Below are 17,956 nucleotides of genomic sequence, written 5' to 3' on the forward strand. Positions count from 1 at the left end.
CGCCGGACAAATGTTCAATAAAGTCATTTCTCTCTCTCTCCGCTCACCGAGATCTCCTCTCCCCTCTCTATCTGACTCAACATGCGCCGGCTTCCACAATCCCGGGAAAGATTGTTCTTGTGCGTTTCTACTTTCTTCGGGCTGTGTGCAAAGCCCCGGGAAGCAACAGAACCGTTGCCGCTTCTGTGTATAAATGACACCCTCTGGGTAGTTCGAGTCAGTTGACTTCTTGGGCTGAACTAAGAGTGCCGCTCTGCCCGTCGGCTCCATGCTGCTCCTGTATCGTTGCTGCTCATCTCTTGCCATGCAGTAATCCAGTTGAATTTGCTCTCGGCTCCTTGTCTTCAACACTGAGGCAGCTCTCTGCTCACCGCTCGTCCACCATGCTACCACTACATGATGGAGGCGACCCAGCCGAAAAAAACCATTGGCCAACCAATTGGCTGACCCATTGGCCAACCAATTGGATCCGCAATGGGTCACCCAATGGGCCCCCAATGGGTCCTTCCTTTTCATGGCTTCAAATATAGCCCTTTGTTACCTCCACTTGGCTGCCAACCAAATGTAGCATCCCAACCCTTTGGCTAGGTCTGTGCATGTGCAATGCCTTTTTCGTTGAACCCTGAAAAATGACAGCAAACTTTCTGCACAATAAACATTTTATTTTCTTACTGCTCCGATGAATAAGCACACCCGGCCTAATCATCCTTGCGATGAGTCGGCAGTCCTCCTGTCCCGTCAACATCTCGATGGTCACGTGGCAGTGCTCCTCTGCTGTCAGCTTCCCTGTGTGATGTAAGAATAGTCAAAAAAAGTTTGTTAGAAGTTGTAAAACAACCAGAAAAAACCGTTTCCTGCTGCTTTAGAGATTATTGCTAGCTATGCTAAGCAAGGGGTGAGCAGGCTACCCAAAGTGCACTGAAATGCTCACTGTGCTACACCATTTCTCATTTCTTGACTGTTGGCACTTGCCATACATAAAAATTGTATTGCAGTCAATCGCGATGTTTTCTACAGATGTGGTGCGACTTTCCTTTGACAAAAATTTTCCACAGGGCGTCCCTAAAGAGACAGAAAGGCTGAATAAATCTTTGTTTTTACTGAAAGCTCAGACGTTTCGCAGCTCTCTTGGCTTTTGTTCGACGAGCAACAATGCATTACCAGGGGTGAGACAGCCCAAAGAGATTTGGGAGCAGTTTTCGGAGCAGCAAAATTTCGATTTTGGAGCAGAAGAATCTTGATTTGGAGCAGTTAGGGACATTTATTACATCGTCTTGTGAGCTTACGAAATCATAATTTCAGCAATTTGAAGGGTCAAGTACACATTCCAATCAGTTTTGAATACACAGAACACTGAAACAGCCTTACGTGAAAGAATTTTTTAAGACTATCAAAAAGTTCTAACTGCATTACCTTCTTCCTAACTAGTGATATTGTGCTGCGGCTGTACACAACACTGACAACAAAACTGCCGTTAACATTATCACATTTAAGGGATCTGCAATTGTGGCGTGTTTTTTTACCGTTTCAATGCTAAAATTATTATTTTTGTAATCCCAGGCTGCGTTGTACGAACGAGTGTAGTCACGGCAGCAGTTGAGCAACTTCGAGCTAACGGTCGCATAGCCCAACCAGCCTAACCGTTGCAGTCCAAGGGGCGCACATTCACCCCACGTGCGCCCCACGTAGCATTACTGTTTAGCCACCTAGATTTTGGCATTAAATTTCACTTCGCATACATCAAGTGTTATTAGTCGCGTGCTATGGCAACCATGCCAACCATGCCATGGTAGCCGAGTAGTGTTACTGTTTAGCCACCTAGATTTTGGCATTAAATTTCACTTCGCATACATCAAGTGTTATTAGTCGCGTGCTATGGCAACCATGCAGTCCTGCAGCCATTGGGCGCTGCCTGAACAGGTCGCAGCGCCGCAGCACAGCCCGCAACTTTCGTGTCGACCATTCCACCCCCGAGGCTCGTGATCACGCTTTGAAGCACAGCAACACCTCAGCATTTTATAACACCACAGTGTGCCAAAAAGTTCACTTCATGAACCCGATTATAGATGCACGCACCGCGTTTCGCACTCCAGGACAAGCCACGCGGAAGTCTTAGGCCCTACATTTCAATGAACTTTTTTTCGAGCTGCGCAACTTCTCGTAATCTCGCACCAATCTCAAACCATAACCCCGGGTTAACATCACTGTTCAGAGCCACAATTGATAGAATTAATAGACTGGAACCCAGCTGATTGCGTAAAATAAACCAGGGAAAATATCGGCGATGCGCAATGAGCGCGTGAAGTAGGCAGTAGCAGCCGGATCAGGCGGTGGCCATGTTTGTAGCCACAGCGATGCGCAATCACGAAGGCCATTTCAGCGAACCCGGACGGAAAGCCAATCGTGTTTTAGAAGCTATCGTTTGCTTCATTTCAGTCTTTCTATTTCTGCCATTTCTGTGTTTGCAATTGACCGACAATAAAAGTGGTGACCAGGATGCACGAGGCTTTCGTCCCCGCCGGAACTGACATGAGCATCAAAATCCGTGCCTTTCAGGCTTTTCTGGAGCAGTTTGGCGCAATTTTCATGCTTTTGGAGCAGCTTGGTGCAGGAAAATGGAATTGTATCAAAAAGGCGCAATATGCGCAGCTGTCTCACCCCTGCATTACTCACTGAGAAATAAGCAAACAAATCTGGCATTTCTCTCCCCCGCTTCCCTTTCATTTTTTCGTGATGTAGCCGTTGCGTAACAAAGAGCAGCATATAAAAGTTGTAGTATGCATTTTTTAGATACGTTGAGCTCATTTAAGGTTTTGAGTAGCACTTATTTCACGAGCTCAACAACTTCAGAACAGTTTATTCTAAGAAAAACACATTTATAGATGCTTAATTCTCCAATGAGCTCTCGCCGTTCTCAACTTATGTGACGTCACAAACCATAGTACCCGAAAACGTACGGGGCGTTGTCGCCTGTTTTCACGTTTCTGGCGTTTTCTGCCTTATTCAACACCTGCCGGTTGCGAGAATGGTGTGTTTAGATTCACAGCACTGTAATCTATTGATGCCAGTCGACTTGTTTTTACCCTTTAGTGTCCCTTTAAAAATACAGCTCAAGAGAAATGGCAGTCCACAAAGCGTGTGAAGGTTCCATAAAAACTAACAATGTCCAACTTTTCATTTTGGTCTCTCTTTCGTGCTCATCATGAATTTTTCAACGAAATTAATCTCAAAAGCCCATTCAGCATACCTTTTCACCATCTTCTCGTTGTCGGCAAGCTTCTGAATGATGTATCCGTTGACGTTTTTCATCGCCAGGTCGAACAACTCACTCCCTGGGAGAGTTCCCTTTCTCTTTAGGCGCTCCATATAGCAGTCTGCAGTTTACAGAATTAAAATAAATCACAATTCGATAGCAAACAAGGATGTTTCCTTTTAATCACATTCTCCGCAAAATGTGACTGCAGTAATGCAGCATTTCACAGTGCGCACTGCTAGTATGGTTGTAAAATTTGAGTATAGCATTGGCGACCTTTTGTTGCAACTTGCAATGCATATTCATTTGCGCACAAAAGTTCACCCAAACAGACACAAGTCTCTTGTTTGGCTGTAACTTAGAATTGACGGTCAACTGCAGAAAAACTTTGACCTCTGAAACCATTTTCATCTATAGTGTGCCTAAAAAAACTGAAATATACAAAATATGAAAGCTGAATTATGTGCACGCATACTACAAGCCACCCACAAATATCATCAATTTTGAAGCTGGAACTGAGACCAGCGGCCATAATGGCGAGACTGAAGCGACTTAGAAGCAGTCTTGGGCACTTCATCCTTTGTGTGGATGAGGCGCGCCGTAGTGGAGGGCTTCTGATTAATTTCAACCGCCTGGGGATCTTTAACGTGCGCCTAAAACTCGAACACACAGGCGTTGTTGCTTTCTGCCTCCATCAGAAAAGCGGCCACCGCAGCTAGGAATCGAACCCGCCACCTCATGCTCAGCAGTGCAATGCCATAGCCACTGCGGTGGCAACTAGCTAATAGTAATGTGTTACCGTTACCGGTCACTAGTTATGCTTTTCTGTAACTTGCAACTGTAACACTGTCACATTTTTACACGATCACTGTAACAGGAAATATTGTTACAGTGACTTCCTTTTTAGATGCGACGCTGAGAGGAGCATCTCTTGACGGCGGCCCTGTCCTGTGTGCGTCCGTCGTCCGCGTCCGCACAGCTGCGTCTCACCTCCGCTCGCCTCCTCTCCTCTCTCCGATAGTGAACACTCTCTCCCAACATCTGCGGTCGCGCTGCGCGCGGCTGCGCACTGTGCGCATATGCAGTACTCTCTCTCTCTCTCCACGGTCTCCTCTCCGTCGGGCGCGCTGCGCATAGAAGCGGAGTGCCGCGCTCCGGCCGGTCTCTCAGTCGACGGTCGTCCGCGCTTGCTCTCTTGCCGTACCTGACGATTGCTTGATGAGACGCCAATGGAACCCCCTTCAGTGTCGCATCACACCAGGGTTCCCGCGAGGGGAGGTGGGCGTAATTTTTTTTGTAAAAACCGATCCAACAGCAACACTCGTTAAAGGCCAATAGCAGTTTACGCTTTCCTCTCTTTTGGACTTTCTTCTTTTACATATCCTCTCCGCCTTTCACATTTTCGGAACAGTTTAGTTTAGGGGAAGTCACTAAAAGGGTTATCTTTCCTGCAGAATACCGAGGTCGGTCCGGTTTTTAAGGTTATTTAATTTTCTTAATTTTATTTTTAATAACTTTGGAGCTATTTTAAACTATTTTAATCCGCACCAATTAAGTCATCTCACATGCCTACCATTCATATGCCAGTTGATGTAGTGGTATCTACTGCGCGTTAAAAAAAAAGGCAAAATCTTGGTTTAGCTGGCCTTTAACAAAAGCTTTATGAAGTGTAATAGCTGCAAGCATTGAAAATTATGGCAAATTTAAGTTCAATGGTCCTACAAAGTTAAACCTCAAACATTTGGTAACCTGTGCACGAAAGAGCACACCGGCTTTTTCTGAGAAACTTAGGCCCCGTGAAAAAACTTTATCATCATAATCTGCCTATTTAGGTTTACTGCTGGACGAAGGCCTGGCAACAAATGAAGCTTGTACCATGCGGTATGAATACTATCGGGAGCAAGCAGTGTAGCATTTCACAAGCGGTTAGAGAAGTTCTAATTCTTGTCAGTGCACTTACCGCGCAACACTTCCACCTTTTTTGGAGTGAGTGCGTCTTTCCTGGGGCGACCTGGGAAGCGAGGGCTGTGTTTGCCTAAAAAAGTGAAGTGATAGTGTTCAGATCAAGGTGACAAAATGAACACCACAAGCAGCCCCTTACCAAAAAGAGACCGGTTCAACAAAGTTGATGGCTCCCAGATCGCCACCAGAAGCTCCTTCACATAGAGAGAGTCTTTTGGCTGCCTTTCGATTCGGGTCCACACTTCCCGCCGAATTTTTACACCCTGCCTTATGTCAACCTAAAAGGAGTATAACAAACCACAAGAACATGTCAGTCTGCACGAAAATCAAAATAAGTGAAAGTCACAAACAAATGCAAAAAACTTGCCGCTGAAAGCATCTCCATACGGACTCCATCGATGGAGTCGGTATGGAGATGCCTTCGCCAACAACGCTAAAGAAAAGCCCCATAAGTCAAACCTGTGTTCAACGACATTTAGCAAGCGTAGCTTGGTTGAGCAGGCGCACACCAAGAAAAAGCCACAAAAGTGCAATCTATGTCTGACGGCGTTTAGCGAGCGTGGCAAGTTGAATCGGCATCCTCACATTCATAAAAATAAGTACAACTGCACCCTGTGTCTGATGACGTTTAAAACCCAGCTGAGCAGTTTAACTTGGCACCTTTGCACTCACAAGGAAAAGCCCCACAAGCGCAACCTGCATTCATTGGCGGTTTCCCAGCGCAGTAGCTTGACTCGAGAATCTTCATGTTTACGAGAAACAAAAGCCGCCCGAGTGCCACTTATGCACGATGGAGTTTCCCCAGACCAGCGACTTGGCTCAACATCTTTGCAATCACACCCTAAAAAAAGCCCCACAAGCGCCACTTGTGCCTGATAGAGTTTCCCCAGGCCAGCAACTTGACCCAGCGTCCTCACAATCACACGAAGACATAAAAGGCCCCACAAGTGTTAGCTGTGTCTGATGGCTTTTAGCCAGAGTAGTGACTTGACTCGCCATCTTTCTATTCTTGAGAAGAAAAGTCCTGCAAGTGTCCCCTGTGTCCGATGGCCTTCAGTCAATGTGGCGTTTTGACTCAGCATCTGCACACTCTCAGCAAAGAAAATTTCTAGAGGTATAGGATGCGCTTGGTGGCATGTACCCAGCGTAAAGTGACTCAGCGTCTCCACGGTGAAATGGAAAGCTCATGAGAAGATATGTTCAAAAAAGTTTACCCATTGTGTCAAATAAAGCTTCTACTCTATCTTATGCTTATTGCACTGATGCAATATTGCTCGCAAAAAAAAAAAACACAAAGAATTTAGGAATAGTCATGAATGCTCAATACCTGTATAACTTTATATGCACAGCACCAAATCTTAAGGTGCATAAGCACTGAAGTTCCTGCTTAGCCAATTGCTGGCATGCAAGTTGGTTGCCACGATCATTTAGAACTGTAATAACCATATGTTTGCGCACTGTTAGCCTAATAATGCCTACTGGAGGACAAAGGCCCCTCCAGTGACTTCCTACCTATTGTCCGTCATCTGAATGAATTTTTTTTTTTGCTGTAGCGGGTTAACTATATAAAACAGCCATGCACACAAAAGTCAAAGTAAATATTGAAGTCTTTGTTTACCCAAGGGAAAACGTTACAGTTTTCTTAGGAACTTCACAGTTGATATCCAGGAATCAAACCCAGGACCACCACCAATCTAGGGCAGTCAAATTTTACTTTGCAGAATCTTACTCCACCATGGGGTTTCCCAAAAATCTGGTTAATTAGTAGAACCCCCTCTGCACTCATGCCAACAGCCTGACACGAGCAAAGGAAAATAATAAAAAAAATTGTTCACTGCAATTACAAAATTTATCACAACTGACCCAGCACGGCTTAAATATCCTGCTCTTTGGTTAAACAAAATAATTGCCCAACACTTACTCCAACGAACAACCCCTCTGGAGTTTTCACATTGGCTATGGTTTTGCTTAATCTGTTTACGGCAGTTTGATTCATGCAGTATTGAGGTAATGGGCATTAATTAAAAGTTTGTGTAAAGGTATTCTCAACATTTTCAACTTGGACGTCGGCGGATTATTCAGCTTTATTTCTGAATTTTTACCAAATAAATTTATGAATTCATTCATCCCTTGTGCAAATGCATCGCTTGCCAGCTGAAGCTGACAATCACTTAGGAACGAGGATCACAAGTGGAGTTAATCCTGAGAGCAGTGATTGAGTCATCTTCCGATCTGGGGCCCACCATTCGCTGGTAAAAGCACGGAGAATAAAACAAAGCCTCAAATTTATCACAACAATTGTTATAAACACAACTCGTTACAATTATAAAGTAAGGCAGGACACCAATAACTCCCATATAGGCCCAAATGGCTTTTAAAGCAGTAATGAGCCCAAAAATTTGGTTTCTTAATGCCTATATGGTTCACTTCATGAAGACGCCAAGACACCTTCCTGAAATAACAGAGTCGAATGTCACATGGAACCAATTTTAAATCAATATTATTGCTACAGTTTTGAAAGGCCGGGAAACAGCGCGGCTCAGCTTCTCAGTACGCGACATAGAAGCATCCAGCTGATTAAACTCGGCGTGGTCAGTCTCTCTCCTCTCAGCAACATGCATTTTGTCAGGAACAAAATCAAAAAGCTCATGCGGGGCAAAACTAACACAAAATAAACGTTTCTGGTGGGGTTTATGGGGTCTTTTGTCACCTTTTGCCCTGCCTACTTTAGCTCTAGACCTTAACTAAGCTAATGGGAAAGTGCGCATAGGTGGCCCTAAGAGTTGGCCTTGGGTGCCCTTGAAGCCATTGAAAAGACTGATGGCTTGCTTGGAAAGAAAGAAGGGATGTCAGGTTGGCCCCCCTCACACCCACTCCTGGGCTCTCAGCAGCTAAAACCAGAAACGATTCCATGAATGGTGCTGTATTTCATAATCGACAACTTGTTAGCCAGTCTTAATTCGTGCATTATTAGAGTTCATGGGCTAGCAGGAACTCATCGAAGCAACAAAACAAAGACAAATTTTCTGTAAGTACTCCTTAAAGAGAATCTTATTTCTACAATGTTTAGCAAGGTATTGCAATAACATTTATTAGGGTACAGAAACCGTAATCAAGTGTTGGTGAACACGTGGAGCCTGTGACACTGGTTCAAGCCTTGCAACAATGCCAGCAGCAATTATTGAAAGCTCTACAATGTGTTACACTGAAGGGTCACCTTTAAATTTTTGATCATTTATCCACTTACCAAACCAATCATTCTGTCCATCGGAGTTAGTTAATTATGAATAAGGGATTTTGTATGGGCAGCTTCAGTGACACTGGTCTACTCTCCCCACCATTCCCCTTTTTTGCACCTGTCAGAACTAATGAAGAATGATCAGAATTGCAGCTTGCTAAAATCGTCTAGTGACATTCAGTTTCCCTCATATGTAAAGAACTAGCACTTCCTCCTTACACCCTCGTCACACCCTCCTCCTTATATCCTCCTTACAAAGCGAACCATTTACTGTTTCGCTTTGAACACTCCTGACAACAAAGTTTGAACCCTCATACAACAAAGTTTGTTGAAACAACGAAGTTTGAACCCTCATACAATTGGTTGTAGGAAGGCTAGAAGCATGGGAATACTTTTATTGCACTCCCTGGTTGCTAAAAAATGCAATGAAGTGCAGTTTAGAAGCATCATTAAAGCAGATTTTTTTTTAAATAGGGGATAGGCTTTTAACAATGAAATCTGTATGAAATTAGAACTACTTGTGATATCCAAAATCTAAATTGATATTTGAAATCAGAATGCTGAAATACATCTGTTTGGAAGTTTTCATCTCAATAGCTTGAAAAATAAAAAAGTTTGTCTAAGACCAGCCTCCCCCCTTAAGCAACTGCTAAAAGGCGCTCGCTGTTTGGCCTCCGTGGCCTCGATGCAAATGGGACTGGACTGAAGCCCCCACAATTCAAAGTATGTTTCGCTAAGTTGCATGATTTTCTGTGTCACAAAACATCCTCTTAGGTCTATTCTACACGTTCTTTTCCTTACATAAGGGTGGTTTCGTACCTTTAGGTGTGCTTAGGTGCAGGGTGCAGCCTATCACCACGTTTAAACCACTCCGCCATGCAGGAAGTGCCGGACCTGTACCTATCGCGGAATGGTATGCCACCATAGACTAACTAAGTGTTGAAGAGAAACAAAGGGCTTGTGTAGCCTCGTGACCAGTTTGCACGCATCATAAGGCTAAACTGCCCAGTGTGGCTAACAGGGGACAGTAATCGGTATTTTCAACCAGACATTGCTACACTGTGAGTGGTTTATATGCCCACGGCGCACCTTTACTGTAGGTCACATAACATGTGCTAGCCACAGTGTCCGAGGGTGGGCTGTACTGCTCCCTTGCCAGCATTTCCTCCCGTGCAGAAAAGCCCTCTCTCGTTTGCAAAGAAGAATTCAGGAGGCTCGTCTGCTACACCGTACCTCTACACAGTGAAATGATTGGCACTGTCCACTTGGGTGATTTCCAATCCCCACAATTACGATACAAATACAGCGATGTCTGAGCATGCACGTGACTTGGTGATATAGTGATAGTGATGCCCTACAGGCGACAAAAGTCAGGTTGGTGACTCTGTCAAAGTTTATTTCTCAACTAACCGGAGGCTGAGCATCTTTTACTCACTTCGAAGTAAAGCACTGCGGTTTCATGCACCACTTACCAATACAAACTAGGGGCTATGCTTCCCGTATCCTACTTCCGCAGTGGGGAATTATTCGACAGCGGAAACCTCGTCCTACACACTCGTCCTAGAGACATGCCCCTGACAGGGCATGTCTGTTCACCCAGCAAGCTCATCTTTTGCTGAAAAGTTGGGAGACTTCCTACCATGTGCTGGGTACCGGAACCCTTTGCAAGAGTCTACATGACACTGAAATGCAGCAAGTGGAGCTCAGTGTTTTTTTGCTCCAGTCAGCTAGCCATGGAAGACCCCTTCAGACAGCGTACTCTAGTGTACAAGCTTTAATGCTACTACCTTTGAACACCACACAGCAGAGGCATAGCCAGGGGGATGGTTCAAAGCCAGAACACCCCCCCGTTCCCCCCGAAATTTTCTGAGCAGTGCATTCCCCCCTCTTTCCCCTCCTTATTTGAGCTTCTTTTTGTCCATGCTGTTCACACTTTGCGTCGGTATATTATTATGTAAAAACAAAATAAGAAAATAAAAAATAAAATGAATATGAAATGTTTGCCCGCAGGCTATTTTTACTTTTCAGCTTCTTTTTTCCGAAAAATATTTCTGGCTATGCCACTGCCACACAGACAGTTTTCAAAACGTTACTGACAACAGTACATTTTCATGCATGCAAACTATACTCAGAGACAACTTTCTGTGCAGTGGAGAGAAAGCTATGGTGGGAGGGTGGAGGGGGAGCTAAACTGCTCTGTGTTGCTGCGCCAAAGTAGTTCTCGACAAACTGGTTTCGGTTTCAGTTTCAGTGTGACAGATATGCCATTGATACACTTCATTTCTTCACATGAGCTCCGTGGTTGAGTGCACTGAACCACGATCACTGAGCATGCAAGCATATTGGCGTCTCCTTCCCTATGCTCCATTTGTTTGTAAACACAAGCCAATGCTTTGACCGGAGAAGTCAGTTCGGCCTTGGCCGATACCGTCCCACTCTGTATATTCCAGAAGTGAAGTAAATTTTGTCAGGGTTGCAGTTTTGAAGGCATGCACTGATACGTAAGCTCTTCTGAAGCTGAAAACTCGGCACCACCACCACCGACATCTGTAGCGTGCTTACATAGCGCGGGCACAAAATATCGAAAGAGTAGCCCGCACACACGCTTACGCACACGCTCGCTTACGCCAGCAAGCTGGCTAACCAAACGAATTCCGGAAACGACGGAGAGTCCCGGCTGCATCAGTCTCACTTGAGTGCATACTTTGCCAACCACTTGCTTCATTTGTTTTGACTGCTCTTGCTTCTCAAGCTTCTTAAAAATCGTATGCAGAGAATGAAGAGGCAAGCTACTGAAAGCTGTTGACGAGGACGCAATGTTTTTTCAGAAGAGAAACTATGCAACGCCAGCGGCGAAGACCGCAACTAAAAAAAATCTGAAAACCTCAAAAATAATGCTCTCTGTTTCACATATTCTGGCTAGTAATTTAGTGGCATTATCAATCTGAGGCTAAAACATAAGAAATTGTTTAGGTTACAGCCAGCCAATTATTTTTGTTGAACTAGTACTTCCAGCTGCGCAGCGAAATGGCGTGGTTTGGCTCCGTAGCCTTGACTGCATTGCCACAGAAAGTTGTCCCTGAGTATAGCGCTCCTTCAAAAAAGTGCCAACCTCAACTCTCACCTCGCTTTTTAAGAACAAAACAAGGATAACAGAACCTTGCCCTTTATTTTAAAAAGCAAATGCAATATTAAATATTAATAACTAATAAACCAACATCACGACATCCAAGAGCTTTTTGAGCTCATGCAGTTGCTGCAGCCACTACTTTGTTGCCTACGGAACCATCAGGGCCATCTTCACTGCAAGCCGTCCATCAAACTTACTTTTGGTGTTGGCATGTCAGGTTGTTCGCTGGTGCCCAATTTTTAGGTGTACAAGTGGCCTGCGAGCATGGAAAACCAAAGCATGCCAGAAGTTGACCGCAGAAACTGGACCAAAAAAAGTCACAGTGCTCCTATAGAGCTGCACCATGGCACCATAAAAGTATGGTTCCTCTTGCATCGTTAGTGACTGTAGCGAAAGTAAAAAAAAAAAGTGTACAATGAAAATAATTATGCTTGCAGTAACAGACACAAAACAATAACAAAAGAAACCCAGCATAACAGTGAAAATGACGCTTCGCACCATGCAATAGAAGACGACAACTTCACCAGTTACAGCGGTTCCGAGAATGCATACAGTTGACAGAACTTTGTTTGTCAACATGGCGTCCATACAGAGTGACTTCAAAGTGTAATGCGCACACGACTGCATGGGCATCAGCAATGACTGCAAGGGTAGTTTGCTGTAGCCAAGATGCAACCGAAAGATGGTCTCAGTTGCACTTCAGCAGGCACTCGTACAACCCCTTTTACTACTTTGCATGGTTTTCACAGGCTCTCTCGGAATATGCAGTGAGCCAAACATGCCTAGGGAAGGAGGGTAAAGCTTTAATTGTGGGCCCCAGTATCTGGTGGATCATGCATGGCACAGGAACATTCTATAGCTTCACAAAAAAAAAAAAAAAAAACCATTAGTTTGGAACACTGCAACGTAAGTGGCCATAAGCATTGCAAATGACAGTGCTGTCTCTTTGGAGAAATGGCCCCACACACTAAATTGTCTCTTGTATTTGGCAAGATCCATTGCACCTTCTAATACACACTGCTCAGAATGCCTTTTGTTTGTTCCTGAGAACCTAACGCAACATATAAAAATCACTGAAACAAGACATCACAAGCCAGTTTGCAATGCAAGTGTAGCTTGGTACGTGCCCCTCTAGCATCAGCATTATCTCGTTTGTTTGTTTGCACACATGAAGTTCGTCTATAGCATTCTCTAAGACCTGTAGTGCAAAATACCACATTTTTTTCATGGGGCGTATAAGCTACAACTAAGCAGCGGGGCACCACTTGAATTCTGTACCGGGGCTCAACGCAAAATACAGAACTTTACAGGGTGCAGTCATTCATTCATAGTTCTTCAGACTGCAGTATGTATGTTAAGCCATTTAGGCTGGGACAGCTGAAGAAGGCACTATCTAAGCTGAAGAAGGCACTTTCGGCATGATTATTCTTCATTACCTTAGATTTATTCATATTTATTTTTAGCCCCACGGCCAGGTTCCTGTTTGAAGTTCCTCAAGCATTTTTTGTAGGTGTTCTGCAGTCTCACTTAGCAGGGCTATGTTGTCTGCAAGCTTCAAATGGCTCAAGTATTTTCCGTTTGTCCTTAATCCTGTGTTTTCTCAGTCCAGCTTTCTGTATACCCCCTCCAGACATGCTATGAACAGTTTTGGCAAGATAGTATTTCCCCGTCTCACTCCTTTTCGGGTTGGGTATTTGTCATTTCGCTTGTAAAGGATTATCTTGCCTGTACATCCCTTATTATATGTTGTCTAGAAGTCTTATGTATGTCTCTTCTATTCCCTAGTCTTTTAATGCTTCCAACTCTTCAGAGGTGCCTATTGAATCAAATCAAATCAAATCAAATCCAATCACATTATTCAAACATCCTCAGATGCTTAGGGTCCTTGATAAATTAAGCCAATGGTTCGTCATCGGTCCAGCAGATAAGGGACAACTGAACAGATATATTCAATTGCTGCCGCCTTTTGGCCATTATAAACAAAAACATTTTTGCTTTTCCTAGCGTAGATATAGGTCATGCACGTCTCTGTTTGGAATTATTTCCATTTATGTAAAAATTTATGGTGCCTATACTTATGCCGTCGGGGGCCTAAATTGTTGTTTTGCCTGCCTATTCTTGGCACCGAGAATGCGCTTTTTTAATGCCTAAAAATCCGGCCTCTACTAATAAGGATGGCATTATTTTCATCTGACCTACGTTTAAAGCAAGCATGTCAGCACTTAACACAAATGAAAAGAGGCGAGTTTCATGGTGTGATAGGTTATTTTAGGATTAATGAATTTAAACGTGACTGTATATCACTTCAAGATGAAGCCCACGCTAGACTTCCAGTTTAAGTCACCCCTTTAGGCATTGTAAAAAGAAGACCTTGAGGATACCTAAGTACTTATGCATTATAAATGTGAGAACATTGACGTCCAATTGAACTGATGCACAAAAAAGTGCTCTTTCACCATGATAATGCACTGTCCTACAAATCAACCATCAAAGTATCAAAATTGCATGAACTTGGCTTTCAAATGGTTGCTCCCCCGTCCCCCCAATTATCCGGTTTTGGTAGTCTAATTTCTTGTTCGCAAACACAAAAATCTGTCTTGGAAGTTGAAAATTTTCATCTAATGAAGGTGTCATCGTTTCCATCACTGTATTTTGCTGCATTTTCCAATCCATGCTTTTGTAATGGGATCACAAAATTGTAAATCCAGTGTACCAAGTGTGTGGCCCTGAACGGAGAGTGTTGCAAAATAAAATTAATTATTTTGAGAAAAAGGTGTTGGCTTATCAAACAACCCTCATACACACAATACAAAGCAGAGAAAAGCATTCCATGAATAAGGGGAACACTCAAGATCACCTCTAACTCTTAATGGCCCAAAAGACATGCATATGCTGCCATCGAAACCAGCCACTTGACATGAAGGGTCTTCGTCTTGACTGTGAGTAGAAGTAAGAGAACACCACCAAAGATTGTCATGGCCTAGACAAGAAGACATTCCCATAACATCCGTATTCTCAGCACACAAGCTGTAACCTGTGTGGAAGGCTCCAATTTTGGCTGCAAACTACTTTAGAAGCGCAGTAGACAAGGGAGCCAAACGAATTCTAATTATGGTACAGTGACCAAACAAATGAAGGTCGCTTTTGCCCAAATACTGGTAAAAAAAAAAAAGCTGCTGTTATGCAGACATTACCTTTATCACAGCTAACTTGTTGGCCTTTTACAAATAGACATTACATAACGGTGTGCAAGCACTCGAAATGACCTTCACAGTTCAACCCACAGTGCACGTGTTAAAGCTTGGGTATTAAACATTTTCAGTGGCAGTTACGTACCGGTATGTCATTGCATTTTGGTCCAGCCATGTCACTGAGGCACCTTATCTTATCCTTCCATTGAGTTATCAGTCTTCTTTTTTAACCCTTCTCTCGGTAGCCATTGTTACTCGGGTGATCCATCAGTTGTCCATCAGCATCTGGTATTACAAAAAAAGTTCCGGTTAGGATGGTGAAGTCAGAAGATGGTTTTTAGGGTCACTGCATTTTTTAGTTACCATATTTTCCGGTGTATAAGTCGCAGATTTTTTTCTGAAATTTTTGTTGGTGCGTCTTATGTATGGAATTAATTTGGTACGTGGCGGCCGCGTGTGGTCCGCGCTCGAAAAGGTGCCTGTGTGCTGCATGATGTCAGCGCACGTCAAGAGACAGAGCTCTATGATCTAAATCAGTGATTCTCAAATGGGGGTCCGCGGACCCCCAGGGGTCTGCGAGAGCATTTGAGGGGTCCGCGAAGCCTACCTCAAAGCTTTTACTCAAAGCTTTTCTCGATTTTGCCAGCACTTTCTTGCAATGCAAAAAATGTAGCTTTGTCGCATTACATGTACATTTAGTTTCTCCGCGTAGCACCTATTTTAACAACTGCTTTTTGCACGACAAGCCAGCTATGAGAAGGAAAAAAGCATACACAGAAGAGGCAATATATAGGTGTTTAGAAGAATTTTAGATTCAAGACCAGATTGTTTAACATGGTGCACATCGTCATTAGCGTCAACCATAAAAGGCGGGCATCGAATAAGTGTGTGGGCTACGTAAGCTGCAAGTAGAAATTGTTTGACATTATGACACCAAACAACATATGCTCCATCGTGGGGTCCCCCATCACTTTAGCAAGCCCAAAAGGGGTCCCCGGGGCAGTCATGGCTGAGAACCACTGATCTAAATGAATGAATTATTTGTTAGCGAGTCGGAGGAACAAGGCTTCGATGGTTTTGCCTAAACGCCGTCTGTAAGTAAATGCCAGCTGTGTGTATCAATAAACCATTTTTGAGAAGTTAGTTCTGTCTAGACTTTGGACGGTAGATGCACATGTCTAGCACTGCTTACCGGGGGATGCGTTCAGAGGCAGCGGCTGCCGCAACCATGTACTTTCGCTGAACTTTCTAATGAACTGATCCTCTACGGGTTTACCTGATTAACAAGTGAGTTTTGTACACACTTAGACACCGGTGCGACTTATATACGTTTTTTTTTTTCCGGAAAAACTACCGTTTTGAGGGAGGTGTGACTTATACAAAAGTGCGACTTATAGACCGGAAAATACGGTACCTTAATTTCACATAGTAGTAGCTTTGAAATGTCATCTTTCATGACAAGATTAGTTTATGGCTTGCGCAACTGGTCAGTATGTACTAGCGATTTTTTTTTAGTATGTTCACACAGCAGAGAAGCAACAGAGAAAATTTTCTAACTGACTGCATGGAACAAATTGCTGTGAGATCAGTTAGCACAGTGTTCTGGGATTTTTTAAAATGCTAGGAGGCCTCTACAATAAATTCAAGTGAGGGAGGTGAAGTCCAGGGTTCAATATAATGTTTCCGGACAGCTCAAGCCAAAAACTTACAAGGTTCATTTTTGCAAATGAGAATTGGTTATCCACCTGAAATGTAGCCACATGGCTACGAAAAAAGCTGTACAGCTCCCCCCGAAAACTTCACAGTTCGAACTTTGAAATGAGTCCTGGTCTAGAATTAGAACCAGGGACCACTGTCTCTCTAGAGCCATCGCTCTACCAACGAAGCTAACCAGGGGGCTAGCCATTTGTAGTACAAAAGCAAATCAGGTGGCAACTTGAAGTGATGGATAAGTGTTAGCCAACCAGTTTAGGGGAAGGGCCCCTGGTGGAGTACTTTACCTAGAGGACTTCCCCTAAACCGGCCAGCTAGGGTGAGAATTTACAAAAATGGACCATCTGCCCCATGACTCAAGCATGTTAGTGGAGCATCAGACCGTATGCAAAAAAAAAAAAAAAAAAGGTTACTGGACTGAAGAATGCAAGCATGCGCTGTAGGAATTCTGCCTTGTGTTATGAAGGGTAGTTCCATGATTCCCTTTCATGGAGCCATGCCCCAACTGGTCTCAGGCCAGTATGTGGTGGTCCATGTAGGTGTTCCGAATCTCAAGTATGTATGTATGTATGTATTTATTGATAATTGGAATGGGAAGATCCACCAACAGGCGTAAATTGTCTTGCCTAGGGGAGGACAACCGCAACGCCTGCTGGTGTAGGGGATCGAGGTGAGATAGGGACTCTCTCAAGGGCTGAAAGCCGTTGTTTTTGGGCACAAATTGCTTTTACATCGACAGGCAAAAGCTGGTGGTCCTGCTAATGTCAGGCTCTGAGAATCACGCGTGGCAAGGCATTAACGTAATGGTCCCAAGAAAGCCAAGGATTTCGAAAGCAACCAGAAGTGCATGCTGAAGCCTACTTGGGGAAGGTCTGGCTTGCAGGCAGGGACTCCATTACCTTTCCCATTGCAGCTGGCTTAGTCACTGTGATGGTCTCAGAGGGCCACACCTCCTTGAGCCACTCTTCACTCTTCCAGTGCCGCGCAATCCAACCCAGTACTTTGTATAGGCCGCACTATCGCCTGCCCATCGCGTTTCCAGCATGCCACTGAATAACCACACCCTTGGGCAGGTTGTACGTTTTGTGTTTTTGACGGGGTCCTTACGCAGAATTAGAACGAGCGCCTCCGACTTGCCGGAAAGAAGACCCCATGCAAAAATCAAACGCGCGCCATGCAGATAAACCGGATAAACCACAGACAGTGGAAACCGCAACAAGCACCTCTAGAGCGATGTGACCATGTGACCAATGTGACCTATTTTGCATTGTTGATGCAACTTTTCTCCCAATCCAACGTAATTTCCGTTCCAACTGTAGCTCATAAATGTATTTCTTTGCGTGTCTTCACCTAGTTTTGCGAATAAAAGTTTTACCTTCTTGCTTTCACAATCAAAATCGCAGCGTGTCAGTGTCGCCACCATCGCTCCCTCACTCCTCACTTGCGATAGCTACTCCATGGAGTATGGA

At 44.1% G+C, this 17,956-nt stretch overlaps 1 protein-coding gene across 3 annotated transcripts; it reads right to left on the bottom strand.

Moving 5' to 3' along the window:
• Window positions 1-532: 532 nt before the first annotated feature.
• Window positions 533-17,831, bottom strand: LOC144155529 (BEN domain-containing protein 5-like). Of its 3 annotated transcripts, none has more exons than XR_013319586.1 (7): window positions 17,387-17,831; window positions 14,920-15,059; window positions 11,672-11,839; window positions 5,355-5,493; window positions 5,214-5,288; window positions 3,248-3,374; window positions 533-786 (listed from the first exon to the last, which is right to left on the bottom strand). XR_013319586.1 is itself a non-coding variant. In XM_077687036.1 (7 exons), exons 3-7 carry the CDS (start codon window positions 11,793-11,795, stop codon window positions 699-701), a joined length of 444 nt encoding a protein of 147 aa, XP_077543162.1. In that variant the 5' UTR covers window positions 11,796-11,839; window positions 14,920-15,059; window positions 17,387-17,831; the 3' UTR covers window positions 544-698. The 3 variants fall into 3 exon arrangements, 2 of the variants coding, with proteins under 2 accessions (XP_077543162.1, XP_077543163.1); XM_077687036.1 differs by having other exon boundaries at window positions 544-786; window positions 11,781-11,839; XM_077687037.1 differs by having other exon boundaries at window positions 544-786; window positions 11,781-11,839; window positions 17,349-17,831.
• Window positions 17,832-17,956: the final 125 nt, after the last annotated feature.

Source organism: Haemaphysalis longicornis, unplaced genomic scaffold (assembly GCF_048455015.1).
Source record: "Haemaphysalis longicornis isolate Haplotype H1 unplaced genomic scaffold, Haemaphysalis longicornis Haplotype H1 scaffold_1, whole genome shotgun sequence".
NCBI lineage: Eukaryota > Metazoa > Arthropoda > Arachnida > Ixodida > Ixodidae > Haemaphysalis > Haemaphysalis longicornis.

Bases quoted from the DNA above. Each gene is read 5' to 3' on its own strand.
- LOC144155529 (XM_077687036.1), bottom strand. The intron at 5,289-5,354 runs GTAAGGGGCTGC...TCACTTTTTTAG, and splicing joins GTTGAACCGGTCTCTTTTTG to GCAAACACAGCCCTCGCTTC. The intron at 787-3,247 runs GTATGCTGAATG...TACATCACACAG, and splicing joins AACGAGAAGATGGTGAAAAG to GGAAGCTGACAGCAGAGGAG.